The 19576-nt window shown below is 43.6% G+C and overlaps 1 protein-coding gene across 2 annotated transcripts; it reads right to left on the bottom strand.

Moving 5' to 3' along the window:
* Positions 1-894: 894 nt before the first annotated feature.
* Positions 895-18102, bottom strand: LGI2 (leucine rich repeat LGI family member 2). Of its 2 annotated transcripts, none has more exons than XM_065735715.1 (8): positions 17913-18102; positions 17688-17759; positions 14968-15039; positions 11595-11666; positions 10974-11045; positions 9737-9906; positions 5515-5679; positions 895-3232 (listed from the first exon to the last, which is right to left on the bottom strand). In XM_065735715.1, exons 1-8 carry the CDS (start codon positions 18092-18094, stop codon positions 2415-2417), a joined length of 1623 nt encoding a protein of 540 aa, XP_065591787.1. In that variant the 5' UTR covers positions 18095-18102; the 3' UTR covers positions 895-2414. The 2 variants fall into 2 exon arrangements, with proteins under 2 accessions (XP_065591787.1, XP_065591788.1); XM_065735716.1 differs by having other exon boundaries at positions 17895-17946.
* Between the last annotated feature and the right edge of the window lie 1474 nt (positions 18103-19576).

Below are 19576 nucleotides of genomic sequence, written 5' to 3'. Positions count from 1 at the left end.
TTTCCCCTCTTTCTTCTCCTGGTCCCACGAGAACGAGCCAGGCTCCTGCTGATCACTTCATCCTCTTTATTAAGCCCGTCTCTGTGGAGACCATTTTAATTTAATTCAACTTGATAGCCAAGTCTCAAATCCCCTGGACTCCCTCGCAACAGTACAATCTCCTGGTATTGGATACAAAAGCACTTTCTCACCCTCCTCTTGCTTCCCCTCCAATCAAAAATATCAAGATCCAATTTCTCTAAGCCAGCTTTTAGCTCTTGGACGTGTGCCATCAACGAGTACATAGCACGAGCAGCGAGCCCTAAAAGAAAGTGCTGAGAAGTGCCCCTCCTCGTCAGGATACGTGACTGCATTTAAACATGTCAGACAGAAAGGGAATAAGAAAATGCCTTCCTACAACACAACTTCAAGTTCCTGTCAGTAATATTGGCTTTATGAAGAGAGGTTTTTAAAAGGTAATAAGGAACACAGTAAGAAGTTTTATTCACATGAACCATTTCCTAGCTTTGTGGCTCTGTTAGTTTGCTCCCAGGAGAGGTATTGCTAAAACCTGGAGTGCAGAGCACCAACCAGCACTTCAGAGGCTGTATGGACCAGAATGAGCACCCGTACAGGAAAAAAAGAAATTAACATGTAATTTAAAAACAGGATACAATGAATTATATCTCTGACAGGCCAATAATAACACTTTATTTCGTAGCAGCAAGGCAAAACTTGGAGAAGGCTGTGATATCCCAGGTCACTGTTAGGTTGTGACTTCCTGTGGGAGCCCTTCAGCACAACCCTCATCTGCAGCACTGTTCACACCTGGATGTGGGAAAACCTGTGAGAATCTCTCTGTTTTTGGTAATAAGCCATGTTTCACATGTCCAAAGCAAAAAGGTGAAGCAAATGTGGAAGAACAAAGGACACCTTCATTTGCTCTGCTTCCCTTACAGCAAGTCTCCAAGGCAGAAACGCAGCAGCAAGACTCATAAGAAAATAACCTGATAGGCTACATGGCATGAAAACATAAGGACACTCTATGGAAAAAAGAAAGCCTCTGTGTCCAGCTGTGTTGGTTAGTATGTTAGAGAGCCTTCCCAGGAAAACAGATGCCAGCTGCTATCCCAACGGAAACTCAGTGCACATTAGGACTGCCTTATTTAAAAGGAATGAATGCCTTACCCTTTAGCCACCCAAAATACCAAAGCAATACGGTCTGTTCGCATCCTACTGTTTAACCCAAAAGACCTTCTGCAGCACGGCAACCTGGCAAAAGCCTGGAGTCACCAAGAGAAAACTCTTCATCTTGGAGGCAGAAAACACTCAAACTTGGAACAGTTCCAGCTGCCTTGGTTTCAAAAGATTTGGTGTTACTGAAGTCATATCTGGTCCTCAGCCAGGAGGACTCCCCAGGTACAGCTTGTGATGAACGAAACCTGAACTTATTGCTTGTGAGCTGTGCTGGAGGAAGAGCTCAGTAAATAAATCATCTCACTGTGTAGAGATGAGCTACAGAACACGAATGTATGTTACAGACTCAATTTAAGCTGTGCCTCGTGGAGGAATGTCAACTGACTTCCATGCTGATACACCCCAGAATCTACTGGTATCATCAAGAAGAGAGTGAATTAGTCATTCTGGAATGCCTATTAGTAGTACACAAAGTGGACTCCATCTCCAGTCTTCTCATTCATGGCACCAAGCAGACCTGTGTTACCTTCTGTCTAATTAACTTGTTAAAATCACACAGTCTAGAAGTGACATATCTTTCTTTCCTGGCCACCCAGGTACGCTGGCCTGAGCTATTTGCTACGCATAATTTGTTGCTGAAATAGTGATTAAGAAAAGATAGTAATGGATTTTGACCTCCTCTTTCATCTACAGTGAGTTAAAACAACATCCTGGTCTTGTTATAGACACAAATAGATGAAGGTTTTGCGAGTAGAGCTCAAGAAATCAGAATAAAGTGTATTCTGGAATGTTACTGCTTGCTTTTACCATTCATCAGCCACCATAAAGAAGCGCCTCTAATCTTAAAACCTTTAGTGAGACATTAGTTTAAGACTCAAAAGCATTTCTGTGCTTTAGCACAGAAAGAGTACGTCTTCCTTGTCACTTTTTCTACGAGAAGCTCCATCTCCATTTATAGTGTTTTCCTGGGTAGAATTTAGATCATTCTCTGAGATACCAAAATTAATCCTAATGCACTGCACTCTCCTCTGAATGGCTGCAGGTTGCAAAGTACCTTTGAAAAAGATAAAACAGACATGTCATGCAGCAGTCAAGTAAATGCACTCCCTGCTTAATATGCAAGTTTTAAAAGTTCAGAAAATGTCATCATACTCCATAGGCGCACCCTGTTCTTGGAAAGGTCTCTGTTTTGCTTGTATATAAATGCCATTCTACAGGAATTTCATTCTAGCAGCTTTTCATAAACTCAAGTCAATGATTATGTGTTCAAATATTTGTGTGTTTCCTTTAAAGCTAGAGGCAAAGAAAAAATCTCTTCGATCCGTTGACACAGCTGTGAAAGAGCGCGGCGCCTGCACATAGATTTCCTTAAATAGCCTAAAGAGCTTTTTTTCAGCGTCCCACTGGTATATCTGGGAGAAGGTATAGTCACTTCCCAGGGCTAGGTAGTAATTATTCTTAAAGGAGAAAGGCTGCAGTGTCATGGCTCCTCGGGATGGAAGAGCCTGTATCTCCACAAACTGCTTGTTATTCCACTTCATAACTCTGGAGTCCCCAATGAATCTCGTGAGCGTGATGTACAGGTTGTTCTCCATCCTGAAACTCTTCACAGCCAGGACATCTTCCATGTTGGGGATTTCACCATGTGGGACAAACTTCTTTGAAGCTTTGTTCCACTGGAGTATAATAGGAACCTGCGAGCGGCTAGAGAGGATCAAATGTGATTTCCCATCTATATCAAGAAACTCAGCATCAGTGTCCCTGAACCACTCATGAAGGGACTGGTAGGAGTAAAAACCTTTGTTATTCCATTTGTACACTGTTGACAAACCTGCTTTGGAGCTATCTGCTATGACAAAAAACATTTCTCTGTCTATCTCAAAAAGCTCTATATCATTTGGCTTGGAAATGCGAGATACTTCAATATCCTGGAATTTGACAAACTTTGTCCAGCTTTCATCATACTTGTAAATGTGTGAGCCACCAAAAAGCTGCGCCACCACCACAAAGACTTGGTCACCAACAAGAATGGCTTTACATCCCACTATGGACTGACCTAATGTCCAAAGAAAAGAAAAGCACAATCGTTAGCACAGTACAAAGCACCCTTTAAGCCACAGAGACATCATCAAATCACCCTCTGCCTTTTAAATCTCCATCTCATAATTTGTCTTTTGGTATGCACTGTAAGAGCTTCTTTTCTTGCTCTCTTCTCCCCAGTATCTGGACAGATGACTTCAAATCACACCCCTCAAGGTGTGAATACCTCCTTCTCTGTCCAAATACATGCTATTATCCAAAACAATTATTTGATCCAGTTTTTATTACTCAAAATAACGTGAGTTATCTCTTGATTCAGCAAGAACTGGATATTCTTTTATTCATGGGGTATCTATATTTCCAGTTTAACTAGAAAAAATGAAATATACTCTGTTTTTCTTGGTCCAAGATATTAACAGCCAGCTTTTTGCTACTGTAAGCAGAAATACTGTGCACGTAGCCCCTAACAGCAAGATGAAAAAGAACAAACAGCAAGGTTAGATTTCTAAGTATTTAATTATTCCTAAAATCTTAGATTCTGGATGTGGAATACCAGCACCAAAAATCATAAAACCATGACACTGGAGGAGTAGGATTCACCTTGAATACCATAATATATCTGCAGTGTAGACAGGAATACTGGAGCTAATCATCCAGGCTCTTTCTGGTCTACCTTAGTCAGAGAATAGTAAAGATTTTACCTAGCCTGCAGATGCCTACTTTGGGAGAGGCTTGGAACATCTATTTCTCTTCACGTTGAATACAAAGGCAATCTCAACAACTGGTTTAGGTCCATGAGCCCTCGTTGAAATGGGCTAAATTCAGACTACCGTCTAGCTAGTAGCAAAACTGCCCACAGAGTGGACAGCCTGCTCCAGAGCTCTGGAAATGCTCTTTAGGCTCCACAAAAGGTTCTCTGAATGCCTGAACTCTCCAGTTCACTTCAGAGTCCAGAGCTTAGTCTGGGGCCTCCCAGGAACGCAGGACAGTCATTTGTGAAACCAGTCTTGACATGCCTTCTGAGTATGAAGTTAAGGAAAAAGTCCTGAGGAGAAGTGACTCCTAACTGTATCATTCACAGGAAACTGAATTTGGAAACAACTTACACTCTCAACTTCATTTTCAGAGCTCTTCTGGAGCTGATAGCTACCTGTGAGGCATCTACTTCTTAATTATATTCACTGGCACTTATTTTCCCCTCATCTACCAAAACACAGTGCAACCTAAAAATGACACTTTTTTTCATTTCCAAAATTTCCTGGCACAGAAATGGAACCTTGTTAACTTTCCTAAGTGACACACACAGGTGACCTGAGCAAGCCGGTGCTTGCTGCCTTTGCAGACACCCCAGAACAATAAATGAGAACACAGTATACTCTGCTTCCAAAACTCAAAAGTAAAAACATGATCCATTATACATAGCAAAGAAAAGGGAAGAAGGATGCTCCATGGATAAATTTATCCCTTAAGTCTTTGGAACAAACAGGCTGAAATAGGTGGGAAAGGACAGTGTATAACCAAGCTCTGAAGACTGTGCTCCTGCTGCAGACAGTTCTCCTGGGCAGCAGGCTTTAGATGGCCCTGCTTGAGCAGAGAGTTGCACCAGATGAACTAGCTGTCCCTTCCCATATCAGCCATTCTGCGATTCTGTGACTGAGCTCTGTACAGCACTGCCAGTGTCATTAGGAACAGAATGGTTGTTAGCATTGGAAAGTGCACTGGCATCCACACTGGCTTTTTATTTGGTAAGTAATCTGGCCAGGATGCAAATTCAGCATTTTTGAAAATAGAAAGTAGACATGGAAGCTTTACAGTACAGTTGTTAAAGTAACAGACACGGTTTTGATATATCTATGTTCTCTTCAGCTGTGAAATAAGACCAGTCTGCCTAGATGCACCCTTCAGACCTATTTCTTTCTACATGCAATAGAGTATTTTTATCTTTTTTTTTTTTGCATGCACTTTGGTATCAACAAGGGCTCCCTTCACCTGTCCTTTAAGTTACAGAATGATTCAGGCAGTGAGTATCTGAGCTGGACCACCACATTACATTCACAGGAAGTATCTGTGCTGTCAGAACAATTTACAAGTTCAGACTGAAAAAGCCCAGTTGGTGTGCTACAACAAGGTTAAACATACAAGTAAGAACAAGATGCACTACTCATTCACATCCAAATATTGCATACTTTAATTGGCTAATTTCAACACTGATGTAGGATGAAAACCAACTGGTCACATCTACGAATCCCACACTCGTTGAGAATTGCCATCAACACTTAGAATCCCACTGTTAATTACCTGTGATGTTGTCATAACTCCTAAAATTCATTTCAATATGATCCCACTCGAGCACCATGCAGTTCTCCATGCTGGGCTGTGCAATGGCTACGAACACATCGTTTTTAGAGTTGAATGTATCCACTGACACTGACTGGTAGGGCAAAATCTGGTGAACAACAAAATCTAAAAAAATACAGTACAACAGTTAGGATACATTCTTGCTGAAAATACAAACAGGTAGTTGCTGATTACAAACAGCAAATGAGTGATACATTCTGAATTCTATATAGGCCTAAGATGGAAGTGTCAGTGCTCACGTTAGGCATGCAGCAACAGGGGAAAGTGTCTTCTTGCTTCAAGTATCCCTAAACTGTCCTCTGGAAAGAGTTGTAAAGGAGATCAAACAGGTAAATAATGTCAGAATTTGGATTTTCCAGCTAGGCTGGCTGGTACCCCTGAAATCAGGACACATTCAAACAGTCACATGCTGTCAAAAAGAAGACTCTTTCCCCACAGCTGGAAGTTGCTTTCCCATCAAGTCAAATGGCCTTGGTAGAATCACTTTCAAGCTGAGAGCCAGCAACTTCCAGCTGAAGTCCAATAACTTCTTAAGACATGCAAATTTAATCACTAGCAATTTGTGTTACGCTAAACCAGGCAGAAAGTGAAATAATATCTGAAGTTTGCCTGGGGATAACCCCATTTTGACTAGACGACAGACAAAATGGTGTAATCAAAATCTCAGTTAACGTAGCGTTTTATGGGGCACTGTAAAGTAGTTTAAGCATAAAATACAACCAACCTTCAAATTACTATCCAGTGGAAAACTTAATCTAAATACTAAGATTGAGGAGTTGGAACAACGTGTTAAGACCAGCCCAAATTTCAAGAACTTTGCTAAAAATCCAACTGTATGTAGATTTAGCTCGATGTGAATTTTAGGATTAAGTCAGTAGTCAGCACAGAGCAAAACAAGGGGCAAAACAAGGAAACCTTCAAGTTGATATTTGGCCTGATAGGTTGGCAATGTTATCATTATCAGAGAAAGAAAGAAATATAGCAGAGTTGACAAAGAAAATCCAGCACTTATAAGGTGCTTTGGTCTAGAAGGTACCAGAAGACCTGCGTAGACATAAATATACAGAAAAGGAAATGAATACTCCACTAAGGTAGAGTTTCTCCAGAGAACCAGACACTGCTTAGCTTCAAGATCCACTTGCTACATGCTTCCACTACTCACTCCTACTTTGGAAGGGCCTGAGTATTCAGGGATTTTGGAGAAATGCTACTCAAGTCCTCACTCTGGTCCCTCATTCTGGCATGTTATGAAATGCTTGTTTTTCAATGAAACTCTGTCTCCTCATGCATGAAAGCTTTTACTCTTGAGAAGTTACACTTCTGGAGAACAAAGACAGATTACAACAATTATGCAAACAGAACAGATTCCAGAGCTGCAACAGAAATGACAGTCACCATTCTTTGAGGGACTGTTACAGACAGAGCAGGGATTGACTCATCAGTGCAGGTAGGAGAACAAGTAAATTACCTTCATTCCCACTGGAAAAAAACCCAAAAAACAAACAAACAAAAAAAAACAGAAAACCAACAACAAATTTTGTAGAAAGTAGAAGTAAGTGATAAATCATAAGAGGTAGCTAAGGATGGGACAGGAACAGATGCATTCACAGAAAGTTGAAATGTTTTTAAAATCTTGAGGGGAAAAAAGCATAGTTCTAACACTGAAAAGGACACCTCAACAGTTTTGAAGCACTCTGAGGAAATCTGCAAATTAAATCAGACCAGTTCATGTGTTAAAATACATTGCTCATTCAGAAATGATTCAGTGTTAACACTGCTATTTTTACTTGTACCTGTCATTGGGCTCTTTATGTCACTGGATGTCTAAAAATGGGTAACTAAATCAGACAATAATCAGTAAAAAAACAACAGTAAATCAAGCTGTAAATACCAGACTAATGTAGAACAGAGCTAGACATTAAAGAGATGTTGCCACATCAGGCTTGACAAAGATTTAGGCATTAAAGGCAACAGAAGTGGAAAGCCTGTTTCCAAGTCTCCTGAAAGCAAGTACACATTCCCTCAAGAGGCTTATATTCAAACCACAGTGCCCCTGCATATGTCTGTGGGAGAAATACACAAAACAAAAAACAAAAACACCACCAAAAAAAAAAAAACAAAGTGAAACAGATTAACCTGTTTCATGATGCAAGCTGTGAGAAATGGGAAAGACAGGCTGGTACCATTAAATGAGTTTAAAGTGCAGGTCACTGACACTGACAATCGTTTTCGTTTTAAGTGACCAAGAGTTTCATCCTCCGGATTTTATTTTAATTTGGCAGCACCTCTTTACATCTCCCTTTCTGTCACCACTGCATCAGTTCAGCAGCTGCAATGAGCCAGTGGAGCTGACGAGACATACTTTACCAAGCAAACTCCTTTGTTACCAAATCTCACACTCAGTCACACTGAACACAACAGTCCTCAGGGAATGAATGTGGGCATATTTTGTCTCCCCCCAGATCTGAGGGAAGCAAAGGCAGAGAAGGAAAAAGCAGCTGTGGCCTAATACCATTAGCCACCAGCAGGCCCACTGGAGGGCTGCAGTTCACAGCAAAGTAGCTCCTGGTTCAATGTACGGGACATGGTGCTGTCTGAGATGACACAGTCCTGAAGACTTACATTTATACTCCACCTGATAGTCTCTTCTAGGTCATTTCTATCCCTCTCAGATGCTCCATAAGGATGCTGGGGCCCCACATCTTCCACACCTTCACTACCAACCTGAGCTTCAGGTTGCTGACTACCCTAAGCCAAGCAGGTTAGGCACGCTGTCTTTGGTTGGATAACATCCTTTACTATCTGAAGAGTATGTTATATCCATACACTTGTGGCTAGAGCACAGAAAGCCTTTGAATTAAAACACCCTAGCTACCCAGAAAAGTCTACACCCCGTGATGTTACATCTATGCTCAGTGAAATTTCATTTATAGCAGACAAAGGGGCTAATTTTAAGGATGGATTTAGACTGTAGCCATTTCAGTTCATGTCTAGACGTCAGCTATCTAAATGCAAAGAGATAACAGAGTCTAGGGAGGTCAACTGAGGTCTGAGGACCAGGAAAGTAAGGCTTGTTTTCCCATACTGGCAGTGCTATGCAATTTCTTAAACTAATCTGAAATGAAATGAAGCTTATTTTCACATCTTATTTCTGCATATCCATGGATTTACAGACACTAACCTGGGCACAGTTCTAAGCTACATTGGTCGCTTGCATTTGACATCCTTTTATGTGGCACATTATCACCCTGCTGCTCTTCTGACAGGTTTCTGAATATTTAATTCATTCTCTTTCCCTTTAAATATTGCCCTTGGATTAGTTTTCATACCATGTCCTGAAACTTTGTTTTATATTATTAGCAATCAACTTCTCTACTGTCTCTTAATGATGATAACTGATCTGATGACAGATGAAAGAACTTGAATGCCTCTGATATTACTGTATAGAAAAATAAAAGGCCAAGTGCTGACATCACATCCAAGAAACATGAAAACAATACCTGCAGCAGATATTCTCAGTTGTATGATGTGACTACATTTAAATACAAGCAACTGGTGCTATTTGGTCAAGAAATATAAGCATACCCACACGCAAGTGTCTCCTCACTTCGGTCTGCATGCTTTACATTACCTAAAATAAGAAACAAGATCCTAAACAAGACAGTACTTGGAATATTATTGGACATTTATCTCCAATTTAATGGAGTTCCATAAAAAACAGCTGCCAGTACTGCTGCCACATTTGGTGATATTAGATTGTGGTCTACTGAATAAAGATAGCATATATATCCAAATCATTAGAGCTTCTCTTCATTGCTTTCTGTGAAGAACGCCGATTCTAGGAAGTTCATGTGACATAGCTATATGACCTCATGCATTCTGTCATGAAAATTAGGTCACCAGCAAGTCATAATCAAGCCTTATGGAATACGCTTAGTCCCAACTCTTCTCCCATTATCACTTAATCTAGGCAAAAACTGTACTTTAGCTACAAAACATGATTTTCTCACTTTATCCTTGTTCTAGTATTCCATAGTGCTTTATATGTTACCCTTTCCTCCCTTCCTCCCACCACATCATGTGCACAGAGGTGAAATAGTGCAGTCTACACCTCTGATATTTAACCACTTGTAGCGTGCTTAGAAATATACATTCTAAATACCTGTTGTGGTGCATTCATAGTCAAAACTTGTCACATCATTTAACTTCTTATCCTGATATTCTGCTGGACCAATACATAGGACATCAGAAACAGTGGAATTTGTCATCTTTAACCACAAAAACAACCACTTGGCTTTGCAGTCACACTCAAATTTATTTCCCCTTAAATCTCTAAAAAACACACAGAAATAAACATAATTGAAAAGGTTGACAGCAATACAAATTTACAGAACTGTTAGCACCTTGACAAAATTAACTTGAAACACGTGAGTAACTTTGATCTGTTTTTGAAATGAGAGGAGGAAAGACTTCTTAATGTACTCTTAATCTCTACACTCCTTCACTGGAGTGTTGACCCTGGAAAAACAGCTTCAGTCTAGGAAATAAGCCCAGGTACAGCGCTAGTAATAAAAGCACTATGATTCATGTAAAGACACTCCTGGTTGTAAGTTTCCATAGGATTAGGACTATAGCGAAATAAATCCTCACAGAGCACTTGTCTGCTGCAAGTCTGCATCCCATCACCTTCTGCTGACACAGACAAATCCCATTTCCTTCACTGAACTACCCAGAAACCCTCTGTGAGCAGGGTGGTCTTGCTGGCATAATCTCTCTGCTATAGTGAAATACAGATGTAAGGCTGGTATTCTTAGAGTCACTCCTGATGCGGAGTCTAGTCTGCTTAGCCTCCCCCCTGCTATTGTGCTTGGTCTTCAATCCTATGGCCATTCTTGTGGCTTACAATCTTTAGTTGAGAGAACCAGGCCAAAATCAGGGGAAGCTGACTAGCAGCTTAACTATACATGAAAACACCAGCAATAAAGACAGCAATACGTTACAATGGCACAAAACATAAGAAAGTAAATTTGTAAATTAATGCCTTTGACTAAAATAATCTCGTGGAATACTTGCAACAATAACAGGAAAAACTATTCAGAGAAATCGCTGTCATAAAATTAATAGTCTGTTCTGCTAAAAAAATATGCAAAACATCAGAAAGAAGTACAATAACACAAGCCATACACTGCATCATGAGAAGCAACAGTGATTTGAGTAACAGCAGTCATTTTAGAAAAGTCCATCAAGTAAATAATATTAAAATGAGAAAGGGAACAATAAAGTGCACATTTATTTTATGTGCAGATATCACACACAGCTCCACTCAAAAGCATAACTTAAACCACAGAGCAACAAAGTGACAGTAGCAGGAGGTCAACAGAAAGATTTTCATTACTTACAGTTCAATTAGGGAATCTAAATCACTGAAGACATCCCTGGGCAGAGTTTTCAGATGGTTATTGGCCAAAGAACTAGAAAATAAAGTCAGAGCTTAATATCATTGTTACATCATCCGTTATATCATCTTGTTGACGCCTACTGAGTCTGAACTCACCTACAAAACATTAATTATGGGATACTGTCCAGTTACCAGCATTGTTAATGACTACCAGAAATATGCATGCATTCATTATACTTACTTAAGAACGGTGATTCCTTGAAGAAAATGAAGCTGACGCAAAAGTAAAACACATAAAGCTGTTTTATTGCCTGAGTGAAATGTATCAGAGAGCAATGACTGAACATGCTGAAGATAAAGAGGAATGTTAACTACAAGTATATAATACCACAGTGGCACCACTGGCAGAACCCATAGGCAAAGGCTGCACCCCAACGCGACCTGTGAGCGTGTACAGGCAGCTGGATGTGCTGTAGTGCTGCCTAAGCAGGCATTCTTTAAAGGCCACTTTTTAATTTATAGAAGGCACATTACCAACAGCCAGAGGGGTTGGCTTGAAAACCATCTATCTGCAAGGGAGAGTTGTACTCCAGTACAAATTACTAAGTGTTAAAGAACTTACAGATGGGTCAGGTCTCGAAGGCCACGAAATGCATTTCTTGATATGGTTTCAATTTTGTTTCCTTCAATGAATCTAAGCAAAAACAAACAAACAAAAACTTTAGAAGGTTTTAAGTAACATTCTGAGCACCAACAGTGCTTCAGCCTACGTCCAACAAATTCAGCAGGCTCCTGCGTAGCCCCTTCAGACTTAGACAGGGGGAAGTCTCAGTGGAGTTGGTCACACTTCCTTGTCACCTTTCCTCCGGTGTACTGCAAGAAGCAAAGCAGGGAGCACAAGGGAGAGCAAGTGATACAAATACTCAGCAGCAGAGAAACAAAATGAGCAAAGCAAAAACCATTATTCCTTTGTTGTTTAACTCTTATGGAATGTGTTGTATGAGGAAAGAGACCTGGGTAGGAAAGACTTCTTAGATAGACTTGTAAGATCGAACCCTGCCTTCCTCAACACAACCTGAATTCTGAAGTGACAGGGCAGCAAAGAGTGCCAGGACACTGCTTGAGAGTTTGTGCCTGAAGAGATGGTGTGCACGGCCAGGGGGCTGCATCCACAGTGCCACCTCGACACACACAGAACCAGAGGGCTCTCCACTGCAGTCACTGCTGTGATAGGAATCACAGCAATATGGCAGCATCCCAAGTCCAAAGTCTGCCTATATGGCAACACTGCTGCCAAAAGCCTTGTGTCCTCCTGCTGACATGTTCCAGTGCTCTCCAGCCAGGACATCACCTCTGCAGGGTTCCTAAACGCACGTAAGTCACAGCACTGTGTGCTGGGGGAACTGATAGCCATGTATTGATTGCACGAGAATGCTGCTCATCTTGACTTCACGTCAGCATTTAGAGAAAGAGCTGAAATTTGAGCATCCTGTGCCTACAGCACTTGAGGACACCATCGGTTCTGCAAAGTGGCTGTAGCCAGGTGGCCATCAAGATATTGCATGGTACAGCTGTATCTGGATGAAGAAAGCTGCATACTGACTTCAAAAACAGTTTGTGAGACAAGAGTGTTTCTTTTCCCTTTACAGGTCCTTGTTTGCCATCTACGAAAATAGAGGAAAAATGCTGCAGGTCAAGGTCATTTCTTGAGGAGTCAAGAAGGGGCTGCAGCCCCCAGCGGAATGCAGGAGATGACAAAAGCTCTGTTTAGACAGAGCCAAAATCCTTCATGAGCTGACAGGTATCCTCACTGCAAGTAAAAGATGCAGGTGATTAAGTACTGCATATGCATGGAGGGTGTCAGCAATGGGTCAACCATACTCAGTTACAAGGCAGGCTGGAGACATGAATTCAACCCACAGAGCACAAAGCCGAAGTGCTCCCTAACACAGTACCCACTACACTGCCAGCTTGCCAGCCAGTGCAAACACTGAACACAATGCAGCAGGATGGTGGAAATTTGGGCTGGGACTCAGTAATTTGCTGGATTCCTTTGTGACCAAACCCAGTCACTAAAGGGCCGCTACCCTGGGAATGCCAGCAAAGCTCCCATCTTCATCAGACATTTTTCTTATCCAGACTCTGCAAATGTAGCCAGGCAGATTTAAAGGTGCATGAAATACCACCATCAGTTTTGTGAGTACAGGGTGACAAAGCACAAGAGCAGCTCTTGCTAAGGGATACACAGACATCTGCTGAGTGTGCTCCCCAACTGCTCTTCCCTTGGAAACTGATCAGTACACAAAGAGTCTTGATCGTGTTCATCAGCAGCATCTTCTTTTTCTCTGTAAGATCTGATCATTGGTAACTGAGAGACATGAGTTATTACAATTGTAATAGTGTTACCATCTGCACAACTGGAGAGAAAAAAAGAAAAGAAAAGGAAAGGTCACTCACATTCAGCTCCCAAAAGGCAGAGGTGAGATTTGCTGGAAGAGGAAGTGCCCTGGGGATTCGGCAGAGGAGGATGACCACAACCATTAACTGAGACCAGTTAGTCATTGTTACTAAAATAAATTGAATCTGCAAGGCTTTACCAGTCTTAATTCTGTACCCTGGTTTGCAATTAGCAGCCAGGGACAGAAACCGTCCCTTAAATAAGATGAGGAGGATCAGAGTTCCCTTCTTTCAAACAGGGGTCTGGCCAAAAATACCAATGCAACAGCTACTGTGGCGCATGCTGCTGTGGCAGGCTCCATTTCAGACTCATCAGCACTTCAAAGCCTAAGGAAGTCATCACTGAAACAACATAAAAATATTTGCAGGTTTTTTTCTCCTTCTTATCAGCTTTCTGAAAACTACTTTTTTTGTTCTCCTGTAGACACATGGAAAAGAGAATGATTAGATAACTATCACTCAAAAATCTAGATGTAGCTGAATTGTGGATTCCAATATACGCCACATACAATTATCCTCTGTTTATTGGTCTGCTAATTCTACTGTTGGCTGCTTCTTCTGTATTAGACCATCAGTCCTCAATACACCCCGACTTAATCCTACTTACCTGAAGGACTTTAGCAAGAGTCAGTTTTATGAGCACTGGTCTTCCTTTAGACAAATGCAAATGTTTTCCACAGCTACCTTTCAGCACAGAAAGGTGGGTGGAAAGATGAACTTTCTTTCAGATCATTGATTCAGAGTTTAGAACATACCAGCTCGTGTCCGGTAACACAGAGAAATGGCAGTCCTTTGGAGAATGAAGTGAGGACAACCTGGTACCAGGGCTATTACTTTTTTTAAAAGAAAAAAGGGTGACCTAAAAAAAGAAAACAAAAAATATCGGGAAATGAAGATAATGTAAAAATCAACAGAAAAGTGAACTAAGTTCAGAAAAGGAAAGTTAAATAAATTTAAATAATAATGTAAATAATTACAATGATTTATATTATATGAAATATATATTTATATATTCATATATTCGTAATTATTTGTAATGTAAAAATAAATGCCACGGGCATTAAATGGAATGTCAGAACAAAGACAAAGTTGAAGAGGAAAGTTGGGGAAAGAGGACCAGTGCGGTAATCAGGGCTGTTCTGGGCAGTACACCAACACCCTGCAACTCCTCCTCGGGCTGTCAGCAGGCCACGGGAGGCTTCACCGCTTCTCCTGAGATCCAAACTCCTTCAAAGTGATGGCACTGTTTTGTGAAGCCACGACAAGCTCTTGCTCAGCAACGCTTTTTCAGTGTACTGTAATTACACAGAGCCATCTTGCACTCACAGCATATACTAAAAATCCACTGCAACCTCTGAAAAACGGTGAGCAACCATAAAGGACGTTTGCACAGAAATGGAACATCAATCCTTCAACGCCCCTGCTTCTGGTAATCACAGTAAAGACTAAGACTCCACAGCAGGAGTCCTGGTAACTTATCAGAACACCTTGACTTGTAACGGTTGGGGGAATACCAAAAAAACAAACAACAAACTTACAGGTATTCTAGATGGAAGAGACCAGCGAAAGCATCATCTCGTATAACAGTAAAGGAGTTCGAGTTCAGCAAGCTGAAAACAGAGAGCAGGCATTGGGAAAGCATATTAAAGCCTGACACACTGGATTATGCCAGTTGAGTTTATTGACCATGACCAAACCCATCTTACTGACTCAAGCCCATATTGCCCCACCAATGCAGCACACATAAAATACTGTGGAACGATCTATAAAAAGTAAAAAAAAAAAAAAACAAAAGCATAATGCAGTGCTAGTTAAAGTCCACCACTCCCCAGGAAATATGTTCGCTGTACCATTCACCTTGGCTAAATACAGCCTAGCCCTAGATTGCTTCGTCCCCTAAGTAGGACAAGCTGTCCTTTCAGGGTAAGTCTGCTGTGTGTGGATCCCAGGTGCCCACCACCCTCAAGCTGTGGTGAAAATTTTCCAGAGGCCATCTCAGTGCTACTCCCAAGCTTTGAGAAGTGGGGAGCCCTTCTGTACAAGCACCAGCTTTCATTTGAGCAGTCGTGGTGGATTGGGGCTCACCTGTTGGGAGCTCACAGGGGGCTGCCCCAAGCCTAACCTGCAGTGTGGGAGGAGAGCACCCATTATACACCGCCCGGTTGTCAGCTGCAAATGGAGAAGTGCCTGAACTGCCAGAGATAGAAAGCCCTGCTGTCTCTGGAGAGCATAACTCAGCGCCTGCATGCCCCAAGGAGAAGGGCTCCTGGTTCTGCATTGCCTCCTTCGGGAACTTCAGGGTCAAAACGTGTTAGAGCTGCATTGAGCAGCTGTCACCTGGGCCAGGACAGTGAAGTTAAGGAGAAGGAAGCAATGGGAGAGCTTGGCCAGTGAAGCTCCCTCTTTGCTGTGTGAGAGCATAAAGGTAGGCTACCTCCAATGCCTACAGTTAAGGTACAGATGGTGATCCCATCTGAAGAAACAGCACAACTTTCCACTCAGTCTAAAAATCAAACGTTGCTCAAAATAAATCCTTTTTTTTAAAACCTCTGAATTTTCAGCTACGAGTGAACATGCCTGCACTAACTGCTTTAGTGTAGTAACTTATTAATCCTCTTTTTGTATGGTTTTAGGCATTATACTAAAATTAATTTTTAAGACTAATGAACACAGAATGCAAACTTTCCCTGTGATCCTGGGTTATGACGCTAATACTAGACAAATGCTCCTTAAATTATCCCATAAAAATCTAAGAAAGGTTCAGGCTGCAATCAAAAAGCAATCACTGCATTACTGCTTCATCATGGCTACTGTGGCTGAAGACACAGTCCTGATGTACAACAGTGCTCCATGCGGTGTTTAATTTTTCATCATTTAATCATTCCTTTTCTCCTGTTTGAAGGACATACTTACAAATTACACTGACCAACATTTGTCAGGGCCCAGGATGATGCCAGTAGTGGTTACAAACCCTTCCCACTGCAACAGAAATGAAAAGGGCAACTTCTGACTTTCCCCAGCTGACCATCGCCTTTCCAGCTGCTCTGAAGAATTCTCCCTCATGTCCTACTTAAACCTTCCCTGGCACAACCTGAGACCATCTCCTTGCAGCTCATCAGTTGTCATCAGAGAAAATAGACTGGCACACTCCTTGCTGCACCCTCCTTTCAGAGAGGGGTAGAGGGCAATGAAGTCTCCCCTCATCTCCTCTTCACCAGGTCCAACAGCCCTGGTTCCCTAGATCATTCCTCATGACTTGTTTCCCACTTCCTCTGCCAGCCTCATTGGTCTTCTGCACAAATGTGAGCAACAAAACATCCTCTTTGCTGTGAAGGGCCCAAAGCTGAGTGCAGTACTTGAGCTGTGGCCTCAGCAGTGCTGCACACAAGGAGGCAGCCCCAGCCCTGCAGGCCTCCATCCCTCAGTGGTCACCCAGTGTTTTTAACAAGGTGCAGTCCCCTGCCCTGGATGGTGAGCCAGACACCCTGGAACGAGTCGAGGCAGCCCAGGAGCAGCAGGCCACCATGCTACCAGATGCCCTTTGGGATTGCATCTTGCCAAGACCAATTTTAATTGACGTCTCTGTGGCAGGCGCTCAGCCTCCATTTCTGGCAGGCCAAGCATCTTCTCACTGTATTTTTCCTCAGTTACTTTGAGAGTAACCCAGTCCTTCCAGGGTGAGGTGTACCAAGCTGGGGCTGCGCAGCTTGTACAGGTACCCGCATCTCCGTGCTGCCCTGCTCCTGCCCCCCAGGACAGCTAAATTAAAGCCCATGGGGCACACTGCTTGAGCTGCGGGCACACAACTGCAGCATGGGCACAACCAAGGGACGTACCCAAGGTCACCAGGGAGGGCCGGGAGGCAATGGAAGGGACAGCCACCCTGGAGGCCAGGTGCCAAATCTCAACACGTGCACTGCAATCCTCGGGTGGGCATGAGCATCCACTGCCCCTGACAGCCACGTCCCGTGCTGCCCCACAGTGTCACAGCACAAAGCTGGGCTCACTGCCACAACCCCAGCTGGTGTGGCTCCAGGGGGAAACACCGCCTTCAACTTCTTTAAGCTTTAATTCAAAGCGGCATTTAGGACATCGGATAACAGTTTTTCGTCCCTTAGCGCATAACTATACACGCTTTAGGAACTGGTTCACGATGCTGTAGAAATACAGAAAATTCCCCCCGTGTTTGCCACCGAGATGCACCACATCGAGGAGCGACGAGCGGAGCGCTAACGAGATGCTTCAGTGCGATACTTACAGCAGCTGCAGGGAGGGCAAGTGGGAGAACATCCTGTCCTTGACTTCAGAGAAGGTCCCGTTCACCAGGCTCCTGGAGGAGGGAGAGAAGGGAGCTGAGCGAGCGCGGGCCGCCGGCAGCCGCAGCCCCAGCGCTGCATCGTGGCAGCCGCGAGCACCCCGGCTTCGCAGCGGGCGGCAGCGCCGGCTCCGCGCCCCGCAGACCCACCCGCACCGCCGCACTCACAGCGAGCCGAGCCCGGCGGGCAGGCTGCGCGGCGCCCCGGCCGCCCCCACGCACAGCGCCGACTCTCGCCAGCAGCTGCACGGCGGCGAGCAGCGCGGCGGCGGCCTCCGCGGGGCGGCGGGCGGCGGCGGCAGCAGCAGCGCGGCGGCCCATAGCGCCAGGAGCCGCAGCGGGCCCGCCATGCCACAGCCGCCGTTGCCCGCCGGCCGCCCGCCGCCGCCTCCCGCGCCCTGACATCAGCTCGGCGCCGCCCCGCGCCGCGGGCCCGCCCCTCGCGCTGGGACGGCGGGCCGGGGCTGTTTCTGAGTTAGGATCTCCGCGTGTCTGTTTTGTTTTCCCGGTGCCGCTGGGCCGTGGGTGCTGTATGCTGTCGTTAGAAAGCAAAGCGAAGCTGCGAGGAAGCTACCAGCAGTACTGTGCAAGCTGCGCGGCTGCTCTGCGACCTGTGCCCGCTGCCTCTTCTCAGGAGGGGGAGGAAGGGCCTGGCAGCGGTGGGGTACAGCAGGAAACCTTGTCACATTAATTAAAAAGGAGTGATTCGTTCAGCACTCAGAAAACAGAAATAGTTGCATGAAAGTATAGTAATGTAAATATGCATACACTCCTACCCCACATATAAATCTCCTTGAAAGAACATTCAGAAATTGCTTGTTTTAGAAAGTGATATCTAGGAAGTGCATTTGTGCAGCAGCTCAACATAAGAACGAAATTTTCTTACTCCTGTGAAAAGGAAAACAGCATTGAAACAGGGCTCCCAAGAACTGGAAACAATGTGCATTCTCCAGCTTTCCTTCACATCTCAGCTCATAGATGTACGTGATTTGTTCTGTTGGCCTGCAGATGCACCCACCACTTAATCCATGACACAAATAAATGCAGTCAACTGCATGTGAATGGTTGTACCATCAGATACACATAGAAAAGATAGCATTTGAAATGGTAACACGCACAAAGCAGCATGCGGGTGCCAAGGGTGTCCACAGGAGCATACACAAATGCCACACATGTAAGGGCATGGTCCTCTGGGTGGTTGTGGGGTGGAAAACACTGATTCCTAGCTGAAAATGGCTCATTGTGTTACTCTGAAGTGTTATGACCATCATTTCTACGAATGCAATGACTCATTCCTTTTTCCAAAATCTCAGGTGTATGTTGAACTGCAGAGAGAAATGGAATCACACTAACATGGAGGAGCACATAAATATCAAAAGGCATATCCAGATGTGAGAGTTGTCAGCTCCATTTCCTCAGGATCAGGAAGGTGTTTCTCACACATTGTCATTTCCACTTCCCAGTCCCTTTATCAAGCATAATACCAGTGCGAATCCTTTTGTTGTGTTTTGCTGGTGGCTGAACAGTGGGCAGAAACCTGCTGATGAACTCATAGAATCAGGGAAGAATCGCAGAATCGTTCTGGTCGGAAAAGAGTTCTATGATCATCTAGTCCAGCTGCCAACCCATCACCATCACATCACTAAACCACATCCCCCAGTGCCTCATCTCCACGGTTCCTGAGCAGCTCTGGGGATGGTGACTCCACCACCTCTCTGGGCAAAACTGCTCCAGTGCCCAACTACTCCTTCTAAGAAGAAATTTTTCCTAATAGCTAACCTGAAGCTCCTCTGGCACAGTTTAAAGTCATTACCTCTCATCCTGTCACCAGT

Source organism: Cyrtonyx montezumae, unplaced genomic scaffold, assembly GCF_038088225.1.
Source record: "Cyrtonyx montezumae isolate F1298 unplaced genomic scaffold, pur_monq_1.0 scaffold_2, whole genome shotgun sequence".
Lineage (NCBI taxonomy): Eukaryota > Metazoa > Chordata > Aves > Galliformes > Odontophoridae > Cyrtonyx > Cyrtonyx montezumae.
Note: the sequence above shows the minus strand (reverse complement) of the source record. Positions and strands in the feature narration are given on the sequence as shown.